This window comes from Tenebrio molitor, chromosome 6, assembly GCF_963966145.1.
Source record: "Tenebrio molitor chromosome 6, icTenMoli1.1, whole genome shotgun sequence".
Lineage (NCBI taxonomy): Eukaryota > Metazoa > Arthropoda > Insecta > Coleoptera > Tenebrionidae > Tenebrio > Tenebrio molitor.
Window position 1 is genome coordinate 14,387,173 of NC_091051.1, and position 12,537 is coordinate 14,399,709.

The 12,537-nt window shown below is 35.2% G+C and overlaps 1 protein-coding gene across 1 annotated transcript; it reads right to left on the reverse strand.

The window, feature by feature from the left end:
• Nucleotides 1-179: 179 nt before the first annotated feature.
• LOC138133472 (neprilysin-4-like) lies at nt 180-2,931 on the reverse strand. Its single transcript, XM_069051408.1, has 11 exons — nt 2,694-2,931; nt 2,479-2,638; nt 2,086-2,429; nt 1,943-2,024; nt 1,498-1,674; nt 1,282-1,447; nt 969-1,017; nt 852-919; nt 661-800; nt 442-606; nt 180-390 (listed from the first exon to the last, which is right to left on the reverse strand). Exons 1-11 carry the CDS (start codon nt 2,735-2,737, stop codon nt 202-204), a joined length of 1,584 nt encoding a protein of 527 aa, XP_068907509.1. The 5' UTR covers nt 2,738-2,931; the 3' UTR covers nt 180-201.
• Between the last annotated feature and the right edge of the window lie 9,606 nt (nt 2,932-12,537).

Sequence of the window (12,537 nt, forward strand, 5' to 3'; positions counted from 1 at the left end):
AACATAATGTGATTTAGCAATGCTCAATTCAACGTTTACGGTGTTTACCTGCATGTCATTATTTACAAAACATAATTACAGAGCCAAAAAATAAAATTATTTGACCTTGAAAAGTTCAATACAAAATGAATGGACTTTAGCTAAGACAAATTCAAACGAAAACATTTATGAAAGTTTTATTAAAAGTAAATTAAATACGAGTCACCAAACTTTACACGTTTTCTTTATTCCAGGACGCATTTCACTTCCTACGGGGCAATCGAAAGCATTTCCGAACTCTACGGAATTTTTCAACGCTTTCAGCATCCGTATTTTATTGGGTGGAGTATCAGAATGTTGAAACTTCTTGCGAAACAATTTTACATCTTCGGGTGGCGCTTCGCAGAAATACTAGAATCAAATCAATCAATTTATCAAATTCTAAGTTTGCGTTAAATTTACATGAGCAAATGCAATGAAGAATAACTGAGAGTCGGTGATGTGTTTGAACCCAGGAAGCTTAGGTTCGCAACCATTTGTTTTAATATGATGTTTGTAAGCTCTATATGCCATTCGAAGTCCTCCGTTATCGGCAAGATTTGAGTCAAGCGTAGCATCACCTCGCGACTAATTCGAAACAGATCCAACTACATAAATCTCTTACACAACAATCATTCTTACTGTTATGTTGACGCCATAAACTGAGTAGGAATCGTACTGGTCAATAAAACAACCTTTCTTGATGTGAAACCGTTTTGCATCATCTGGTGACCACCAAGTTGCCTCTTCTGCAGGTTTTCCAGATTTGTCATGATGCATTCCTACGTAAATAATTGAAATATACAGATTTACTGAATTTTAGAAGCATTTACCAGTAGAGTCAAATCCTCGCAGGATGCCACCAGCCACAAATGACCCCAGGATTCCGTAACTGATCTGACTTTAATAACAAAAATTAATGAACTTATAAACAAGTATTAGCAACTCACTTTTGACCAAAAAAATATAACGGGAACTGCAAGAAGCCCATGTTAATCACTATAAAGAAAATGATGATCAGACATCTATCATAAACAATAACACCGGACAAAAAAACAATTTTCAACGAGATAACTTGTATCAATTCAACTAAGGCTTAAAACTGTTAAACATTGTTTTCCAAATATTTTTATAACAGACAAGATAAAAGAAATGAGATACCAACACACTCATTATGAAGTAAGTATATTCTAAGAAGTTTCACCAGTTTCTTAAGCCAAGAGGACACGATTCCGTCTAACATCTATTAATAAATTTACATACTTAGGACATTAGAGTCTTGTTCATATTTAACGTCAACGGTTAAAGGAGACTTCGTCATCACCCTTTCAGCTGTACTTCGTAGTTTTTTCAAATTCCGAATGTTTTCAGCTCGCGTCATATTGACCACATTGAGTAAAATTTCTTCTCTCATAATTTCAATCCCTAACTAAAAATTTATTTCCTACACTTAGGTAATTTTATGGCAGGCATTTCTACCCCCTCATAGAATTGTGTTAATTTATCTTCATTTCTAAGCCAATCAGGATAGCCTACTACAGTAATCCTGTTCTTCACCTTATCCTCAATAAATTTCTTTGTTGCGTTATCGATCCATTTTGCTTGTCTAACTCGCCTGATAAAGGCTTGATCTATTCCCTTCCACATCGTGTCGACCTAAATATACATTAAATATATCGGGTGTTCATTTAAATTTATCCTCAAAGTTGGTGTTGAAGAGTCGATTGTGAACGCACCGCTCGTCAGTCTGCACAGAAAAAACAAACAACGCAGAAAGTGATTTTAGATTAGATTTAAACAACTGATCCGTGGTGCGTTCACAATCGACTCTTCAACACCTACGTTGAGAATAAATTTAAATAAACACCGAGATAAAAATACACATCGAACAAACACATTCAAGAACAACATTTAGATGTGTTACCTTTGAATAATTTTGTGGCGGCATTTTGTATGCCACAGCCATATGCCAGTGTTCGTTAGCTAAATCTACACAATAGTAGGATCTGCAATGAACAAACGAGAAGTTTCACTGGTAACAATTACATTTGTATAATGAATAGATACCTCGGATTTTTTACTTCTCTAAAATAGTCTCCTGTATAATAAGCTAGTTCAACAAATACCTTGTACCAAATTAATAGTTCAAGGTCATCTGTGGGTATATCTTTTATCCATGAAAATATTTTTAATAGAAACTTTTTACTAACTGCTGTGGCACAAATCTCATCTTGATCACTGTCAATTGTAATACCAGTGTCTTGAAATACAGTTTGAACATATTTCTGCCAAAAATTTTCAACCTTAGAATGGACAACTTCGTCATCATCAGAACTAATTAACCTCTGGAAACCCGCTATGGTGTAGCATTTGAGCTCAATTGACGAAGGATCACTATAGCTTCCGATCATCTGGAGGAAATCCTTAAGGCAAAAATTAAACATGCAGTAGAATGTATACTTGTTCCAGTTTATCCATAGTTTTGCCCAGGTTTGTTAAAGCCTTCTCAGCTAGGGGTGCCTTATCAATACTAGTGTCACTAATATAATAAGTTAACATGCGCTGCATTTGCTCACGAAAGTACAAATTATCTTCTTTGTTACTTAAATACTTCCCAAATCTAAAACGAAATATGTATCACGACCTTCTTAAGTAAAATATTTTTATCAGGTCACTTGGTCAAACTACTAAGGCGATGCGACTGTACTTCAAATATCATCACAAATTTACCCTGATTAAAATCAGGCCCAACTCTAAATGAAAATAATATATCCAAATCCAGAGTTTTTTTTATTAGTGCAAGTGATTGACTCAAATCAAAACTGAATTTCTTGTCCTGAAGTAAAGACGGTAGTACTGGTAGTTTAAGTCTGTCCAGCACGCCGCCAATGTCCCCCCAATTGGAAGCTTTAGTTTTACCTAAAAACAGAATGTTGTTGAATACTGAAGAATAATTACGGAAGCTAAACCAGAGCAAGACTCATAAAAATTTCTTGCCATCTGAAGGGGAGGAGGATCCCCGTCGGAATTACCAGCAGTCAAAATTATCTTTGAAAAATTCCGTATCTGTTCCATTACATTATCTACAGGGGAAGTTTCCAACTTGCCACAAGTAAAATTATAGAAGTCGTCACAAGGTTTTACGGCAAAATCGAGGGACGACAAAAAATAATCCGAAGCTCGTTGACACAATTCGTTGGTGCATATTTCGGAAGTCGGACAGTCGGGCACGTATTGACCTTCTTTCTCGTCTTCGTCGTCCACATCGTTCTCATCGTATGTTCCTTTCTCATCGTCCGACGGCAAACGATTAATTCCTAAAAATCGAAAATATAAACCAAAAAAGTAGAAAGACAAACTAGTATCCTTACGTGGGAGCGTTACAGCCATGACGATAATTATCAAAACACCTATCGGTATTGCTATAAGGAGAAAAGTGGATACCTTTACCTTAATTGAAGGAGGCATCTATATTCATTCTACACTAGATTTAACGATTGCACTACTCTTTAAACTTAAAAGCTTATCCTTTTTAGATTTTTATTCTTTATATTTGTACTCTGAATGCAACTGTCCCGTAACAGACAGAGAACTGTGACAGAGAATGTCAATGAAAGCAAGCAACGCTGATATAAGGGAAACGATTTTAAATTCAATTAATATTTAGATTTACAGTTAAGATGTTTCCTATTTAAAAATCTAATATCACACATGCTAAAATATGTTTTGGTTGAAGACAATTGTTCAGAGCCTACAGCACATAGGGTTGCAGAATGGTTCAGGAATAATAACATAAACGTCCTTGACTGGCCGAGTCGCAGTCCAGATTTGAACCTTGTAGAATATATGTGGGAACTTTTGTTTCGTAATTTGCAGCAGCGACGACAAGTGTTTCGGAATAGGGCAGAACATTTGACTGTGATTACTGATTACTGATGCATGGCAATCATTAACTATATCCCGTGCCAAACCCAAATAACCACCACCTGTTGAATTAAGTTGGTGAAAACAAAATTACACTAAGTGTATAATAAAATTTTGATATTACTAGGATGCTAGACCAATCAAATCTGAGTATACAACGTTGCCAGTTGATTTTTTGGGTAGAATGCAGTGTTGGTGGTTATTTGGTTTTGGCTATATCTAGGAATTATCACCCAGATTTATGCTTCTCCATGTCGCCTCGTGTAAGGCGAGTTATAGATGCCAATGGAGGGATGACCAAGTATTAATTTTTTACAAAACTTCATTAATTTGATCTTTTGATTTAGCTATTTAAACAAAAATAAATGATCCATTTCCTTGTTTTTGCCTTAATGTTTTTGGTTTTATTTTTTTTAAACAACCGCATATAATTTCCACGGTTCTCTGTTTGGTACGGTTGGCTTCAAAAAAAACGGGAACTGTCAGAAAAAGTTCTGTCAGATTTTATTAAATTTTTATAGTTTGAAACGGCTTTTTAGGTTAAAAAACTGCACTTATGTATCAGAAATACTACTGTCAAACAGACACAAATTGACATAAATTGACAAATTACATTTCGAATTCACATTAGGTCAAATTTCATTTCCCGTTTTTTTGAAGCCAACTGTACTTTAATCCAAAATTAGTGTCAAGTCTGCCCCTGACGATGACAGTCGTGTGGTGATTGTGTAAGAGTGGAACTTGTCCTTTGTATTCACAAAATTTGAACTGATGACTCATTGTCAGATTGTCAAAATGACAATAAGGATAAAAAACGAGGTTATTGGTGCTTAAGGGTAGTTTACACTTTATGTCAGTGCCTTGAAAGTGACGGACGGAATTTTTTGGCCCCCATTGTACAGTGGCGGCCATTAATTTGAAAGCACCAAGATTTTTCTATTGTAAATTGGTTGTCACTTTGACAATGTTATTGACATATCAATTTCGGCTGAGACAGTCTGTTGAATGCGCTCAACGATGACATGGGTGGCATCAGTTCATGACATAACGCTTTACACTATCAAATATTAGAAATATCCAGTAAACTAGATTAGACTGGTGTTTCCAAATTAATGGCCGCCACTGCACACTTTGCATTTTATTGTCACTAGAGTTCATTCATTATAGAACACTTGATGGTTCGTGAGAATTCTTTTAAATTCTGTAGCGATCGATGTAAATAAAAGAACTTTTAAGGGTAAAATAAAAATGTAATTTAGGTACAGTTGCGGAATTAAAATTTCCGGCACTATTCTCAATGTCATGATATAAACTCTAAAACAACCTTTACGTTAATAACCTTATTTTTTACTCTTGTCATGTTTTTGTCTTTTTGGCATTCAAAAATTGTCATTTGTGGCATAATAACGAGTAGGCAACATATCAAAGCGATGATTTAATTACACTCAGTGCAACTAACTGAAATCTCAAAATTCAAAATTGATTGAGTGACTAACACAGAAAAGTTTAATTTTTGAATGTCAGTCATGATGACAGTAGAAGCTGCTTTACAGAGATTTTGTTGAAGTGACAGAAAAATAGTACCCGAAATTTTAATTCCGCAACTGTACTATTCCGAACACGGAATCTTGGTCACGTTTTTTAGACATTTCTAAAAAAACTGATGTAAACCAATTATTAGTGTCATTAATAAATAACAATAATCACTTTGAAGTTTTTCTTGTGACATCAAAAAAGCAGGGAAATGGCATTATCGAGCCAAAAGTTGGGTTATATTCAATAAAGGCCAGCTCACACACATTTGTCAGTTAAATGTCAAGATTCCGTGTCCGGAATAGTACGGTCGGTGGACAAAAAAAAAACTGGGTCAAAAATGACAACTGTTCAAATCCAAATTTGGCAAATTTGCACCGTTTAATTCATACTTGCTAACAAATAGGTTAACTATGGCATGATAGCGTAAGACAAAAATACCACAAAACAGTATTTTTGCTTACGTTTAGCTCGTTAGCAATTGCTCGTATGGTAATACCCTCCCCCAAGACGTTGTCTAATTAGGTGTTTTTGGAATTCAGTTAGATTCGGCATTACAGCTGCCAAAATTACTGTCAACAGTAAAAGTCAGTTTAATTTTGCCTTTATCTTGACAATTAAAAGCTTGATAAAAATGTATTTGAAAAATGTAATTGAGTGTCCCAGTTTTTTTGTCCACCAAACGTATCGTGCGATCCATTGAATTTGTAATTAGAGTTGGCACTGGAACTGTGAACGCATGTCTACCGCGACAAACGTCACATTTAATGGCAATTGTAAAACAGAAAATGGCGAATTAAGGATTCGAGAAATTAAGAGAAAAATTACAACGGTAACGTTAGTTTTATTAAACAATGTTATAACAGATGCTGAAGGTGTTCACCATTTTGTTCCAAGCACAAACAGGCCCTTCGTTTAACTCTACTGATAGCATTTTGTAACATTAATTTATACACAAATAAAAATAAGTGTATCGATTCAAAAATTCCTTACGAAAAATGTGGCTTCAAACCTAAATAAAGATTTTCGAATGCGTAGTTTTCTCAAAAAAAAAAAAAAATGTAGTCCACTATTGAAGAATTTCTCTAATTAGTTCAGTTGTCTGACTAAAATCGCATTTGTTTTGAATTTTGACATACGTTAAAAAATTCTACATTCCATGTTTACATTTTTTCTTTAAACCATTATTAAATCGTAGTATTTCAGAAAAATCCGGATATGCCAGCATACATTTTTTTTTGAGAAAAATACTCATTTTAAGTCACATTTTTCATAAGGAATTCACCCTGAAATTTATTCCCAACCATTTACTAACACCCTGTACAGTCAAATTAAAAAAAAAGTGGTCGTCAATGTCACAGTGTGCTATAAAATGAATGAAATGAAACGATATTGACAACAACCTTTTTTTTTCTTTAATTTGACTGTATACTACAAATTGTTGGACTTGTATTTATACATAGGTACTATTCCGGACACGGAATCTTGGCCAACATTTTTTTGACATTTCTAAAAAATGATGTAAACCAACCATTAGTGTCATTAATAAGTGACAATTATTAAAAATCACTTTGAAGTTTTTCTTGTGACATCAAAAAAGCAGGGAAATGGCATTATCGAGTCAAAAGTTGGGTTATATTAAATAAAGGGCAGTTCACACATATTTGTCAGTTAAATGTCAGTTGTGGCCAAGATTCCATGTCCGGAATAGTACATTTTTCCTAGTTTTTCTTTCTCTTTTTTTGTTTTTGTTCTTATCAATACCTAGGTATTTAATTATTATTTTCGCGTAAAATGGTAACGCGTTTCCGATTCTTGATTCTTCCATTCGGAAACGATTACGAGTATACATTATTTCCACATGTAGAAACACAAAACGTAAAGCTTAGTCCAGACCATACAATCCTTGGGTTTGGACTAAGCTTAAGAAAAAAGAGCCTGCAAAAAATAAAGATGTATAGTAAAAACGATCTGGATTGTCAAACTCAAGGTCGCTTAAAACTTATGATTCCACTGTACGTTAGTGAGATCTGTCATAAATTCCAAATATATACAGTTACGGCCACGGAATTTCGTCAGTTATTTTAGTGTCAATTCGAAAAAAGTTGTGTAGTCTAAGCTTTATTGTCTCGACTAACATTCAAAATTGTTGTGACAGAGGTTCTGTCACGCACAACAAAAATCAAAATGCCACATGATATCCATGTCAAAAATTCCAATGTGGGGTTCGAAATATACAGGGTGTTATTGAAGGTTGTACAGATATTTTAACCACGAGTTACTGGCTTCACGTAGAACTCGGAAAAATATTTAAAAAATTCTATGTCAAAAATAAATAAAATCGCATTTATTTTTGGAGCTACAATTTTTTTAAATTGCTTTTAGTTTTCCACGTTGTCCTACAACCTCGTAGGTGAAATTTCGGCACATTTTAAAAATACACTCTGTATATCATGTTTTATAAAATGTACGCCAATGCGAAGCAACCTATAGGAAATATGCTTTAAAACAAGGAAACCGCGTTGGTGTACGTTTTATAAAATATAATATACAGGGTGTATTTTTAAAATGTGCCGAAATTTTACCTACGAGGTTGTTTGACAACGTAGAAGACTAAAAGCAATTAAAAAAATATGTAGCTGCAAAAATAAATGTCATTTTATTTTTTGACACAGAATTTTTTAGATATTTTTTCCGAGTTCAACATGATATCAGTGGCTCGTGGTTAAAATATCTGTACAACTTTCAATAACACCCTGTATAAAACCTATTTTACAGGTAACGTCAGTTGAATAACAACGACTGACGAAATTCCGTGGCGGTGATTGTACCTTATAGCAAGGCGGTCTTTATTTTCACTAAAACTAAAAGGAGTACTATGTTCATTTTGGATAGGATACTTGTTCAGAATACAGGACTCTATGAAATTTTACTTACAATAGCTATCTTATAAAACAGGATACACATAATTACCTAGACTTGGACACCTGATATACTTTGACTGAAGTAAAATTGCAATAGGAGAATTAGAAAAATCTTTCAGTGATGAATGATGATTGACTGATTGACAATGACAAAATAGTGGATGACAGTGAGTGATCAAAAAACTTCAAAACTACTAACTTTTTCTGAAGGTTGGCGAAGCAACATTGTCAGACGTTAATGGGCCATCCCACAGACCACTTTCTGAAGTCACGGCCTCTGTGCACGGCCTGTTAAAATAGAGACCGCCTTTTTGCTGGTAGTGCCAACTTAACTTCGAGTCCCCAATCCACATCTATAACGTTCTGGCTATAAAATACTGTTACATTTTAAAAATTCAAATTAAATTGAATTATTCTGATCACCGTGCGCACGACTCGCCAAGATTTCCTTTATCCGCTGCAAACGAAAAAAGTCCCACTTGAGAGGGGCGAAGGTATAAAACAGGGCAACCAATGTCCATGTTGGTCTTTGTCTTTGGTCTTTCATCAAATCAAAGTATGACGGGGGCTAAAGGTGTGAGTGGCTGAGTGGCGAAAAAGGGTGTGGAGACGTTTAGGGGTCCGACAAGGGTGAGGCTGAAACCAATGTCCAGGGTTTTCGAACCCAGACCCCCAGGAGCGGATTTGCTGTTCCCTAACGGAAGGTTCTCAAAGAACCGAACGCCGAGGAGCGGAGTCATATTCCACGCTCGGATTTCGTCGTCCACCGTGGTCCCGAGAAAAACCCAGTTGGAACGACCGGATCTTCCCAGGGACGTCGACGCCCCGCGACGACCAAGGTTAGGACGAGGGTGATAGTTTTAGGTCTAGTTTTCCGGACTTTTTTTTTTATTGTTCAAACCTCGGTGTCTCGCTCGATTGTTTGTCGCGGTATCCTATTACCGGAAGATTCGTCCAGGAATGGAATACCTTGTTTTATGTAGACCATTTTTTTTTTTCGAGTTCGGGTTATCGGTTGACCAGCTACTTGCTCGTCTGCAAACGACCGACCCACCAGTATTCGTTTTTTTTTTTTCTTTCTATTTTCTTTCGAGAAACGAGGCAAGGCCCGAGGAAACGGTCCCGCCGATCGTGGTGCAAATCGTCTTCAAATGTCTTGGTGGTTAAAATATTTCCGCTTATTTTGATTTTTTGGGTTGCACTCTCGAGCATTATTTTGGGCGAAAATAGTAAAAATGAATAACGTAACAATACCCATCCAAGATTAAATATGATATTACACATCGATGATTAACGGAATTTCGTTCTGAAACTTATGGTCGTTGATTTGAGGATGGGCTAATTTATTTCCTACAGGTGCCTTGCGTAGAGTTCTGTTAGCGGCTGAAGGGACATTTGGTGGGGGAAACTTGCGCGGCTCAAATATCCAACCAATGGCAACCACTCTTATTTATGAATAAATGGACCTGGTCCAACCACAGAACGGTCGAACGAAATAACGTTGCTGCACATCCCCTTCTAATTTCCCTTCACGAAGCGACTGAAGTCTAAAATCCAGTCCGATTTAACTCTTACGCTATAAACCCACTGCAGATGAGATCATTTTTGAGTTCTCAGGATCCATTTGGATTTTTGTTGAATGTCCTTTTGCACACTGTTCAATTTCTGAGATATCGTCTATTTTTACAATTTTATTAGAGAACACCTTTGTTATGATCCGCTTTTTCAAAATATTTGATATTTCTCCCAATTCCAACACAGACAGTCGTAACGGGTGACTATTAAAATTTTCACTTAGGGTTGGCTATGGATCATTCTTTGTTTTACGTTGCACCTTAGACACTGCCAAGTTTGACATTATAATTAACATTATCGGTTATGTTTCAATTGTACTGACTGACATTTGCCGTTCGTTCTTGCGTTTGTCTAAAGTAACAGCAAAAATAAAAACTCGTTCAAAGCCAACTCCAAGTGAAAATTTTAATAGTCACCCGTTATATTTAATTCGTGTTCTGCCGTTTTTCTCGCATTTTATTCTTCCTGTAGCCGTGCATTTAATTCGTGTTCTGTTACTTTTCTTGCCTTTTGTTCTATCCGTATCTGCACTGCTAAGGATTTTTTTTTCTAATTTTATTTACTGATTTCTCATTGAGGCCACAGTCCTATTTAGAAGATTATAAACCCGTTTACTAAAAGAATTTATAAATATAAAACAATTTTTTGAATCTCAAGACTACAAGACTGTGAATTGTATGTACAGTTACGGCCATGGCATTTTGTTAGTTATTTTACTGTCAATTCGAAAAAACTTGTGTTGCCTAAGCTTTATTGTCATTATGAATGACATTCAAAATTTTTGTGACAGAAATTCTATCACGCACAATAAAAAACAAAATGCCAACAGTAACGTTTTTGACATCCATGGCAAAAATTCCAATGTGGGGTTAGAAATATATAAAACCTGTTTTACAGCTAATGTCAGTTGAATTACAACGACTGATGAAATTCCGTGGCCGTGACTGTACCTACTTCGGTTTGTTTTAATAAGACACTATTGACAGCTGGCATACATTTCAAATTTAAACGTCTTGGTTTTTGTAATCTTTTATAAATAAAATGGTTTTCTCGTTGGAACATGACATAAAAGTCACCAAAAGACACCAGAATTTATTGCCAACTCAAACAGCATATAATTATTGTTGCTCACACGGTATTGGGTGATTCAAAATGATTGCTTTACGCGTCGGTGTTCCGATTTTTATTGTCTATCGAACATTACATGAACAAGAATTACCTACATCTTTACCATGTCCAACGTGTTCAAGCTCTTCAACAGGGAGATCCATTTCGGAGGATTGCTTTTTGTCAATGGCTTGGCCGGACGATCCGGAAATGTTAGTGCGAACACAGGCTCCTTTGACTCGAAAGACACATATAACGGGTGACTGACTATTAAAATTTTCACTTGGAGTTGGCTTTGAACGAGTTTTTATTTTTTCTGTTACTTTAGACACACGCAAGAACGAACGACAAATGTCAGTCAGTACATTTGAAACATAACCAAATTAAAAGAAAAAACATTTATTGAAATGTCAAACTTGTCAGTGTCTAAGGTGCAACGGAAAACAAAGAATGATCCATAGCCAACCCTAAGTGAAAATTTTAATAGTCACCCGTTATATTATTATGATTATTTCCTGAATAGAATGAAACCAAACGCATTATTTCCAAGCCTTTTTATTCAAAATAATTTATTTAAAAAAAAAAATTAGGTACCGACATTTTTTATCAGATTATTGCACAGTGTGCATTTTAGAGAAATTTTATCGGGTTGTTTTTTGTTTTCTCGTTTTGATTGGTCAATATTTGTCACGCAATTGGTTGCTAAACACATGAAGGAAATAATCAGCCGTATACCCCTCGTGCAAAATTTTAATATCGGCAATTTTTTTGCTGATGAACTCAAACATCCATAAATTATTCGGTCAGAAGACCAATTATTATCAAATAAAAGCCCTCGACTTCGTTTCGTGCTCTTATTTGCTAATAATTGTTCTTCTGACGTCATTTATGGATGTTTTCGTTCATTAGCAAAAAAAATTCCGATAAAAAATTTTGCACTTGGGATATAATATGTGATTAAATCAGGTCAGTGAAATTATTACTAACGTGTCTCAATAATACTTTTTTCCAACCCCCTAATCTGACACTTCGCTCATGGGATAATCATCAATTGAAACGAAACAGAGAGTGAAAATGTTTTTGTGTGGTAAAAACTCTACCAGTTTTTTGAAGAAAGAACGATCGTTGTTCTAATACTAGTAGTTTTTACTGTTTTTCATTCGAGGAGATTAATCGAGTAATTCTTTTTTCGTACTTTGTTATCAATGGATGTGTAAACACATGAGCGGGTATGAATTTTAGGGTTCAAATTATGTAAAGTCTATTCACGTTGGATTTTCTCTGCCAAATTGTTGTCACGTTGCAAACCTGCGCCTCCTTTCCTAGTAAATTTTACATTATCGTGTTTTATTCGTGATAGAGCGATTGAGAGCGATTTGACGTCTTTAATTTTGAATGTTAGTTTAACGTGTGAAATAAAGTCACAGATTTTTTAATAAAATTCTATTCCTGGGTG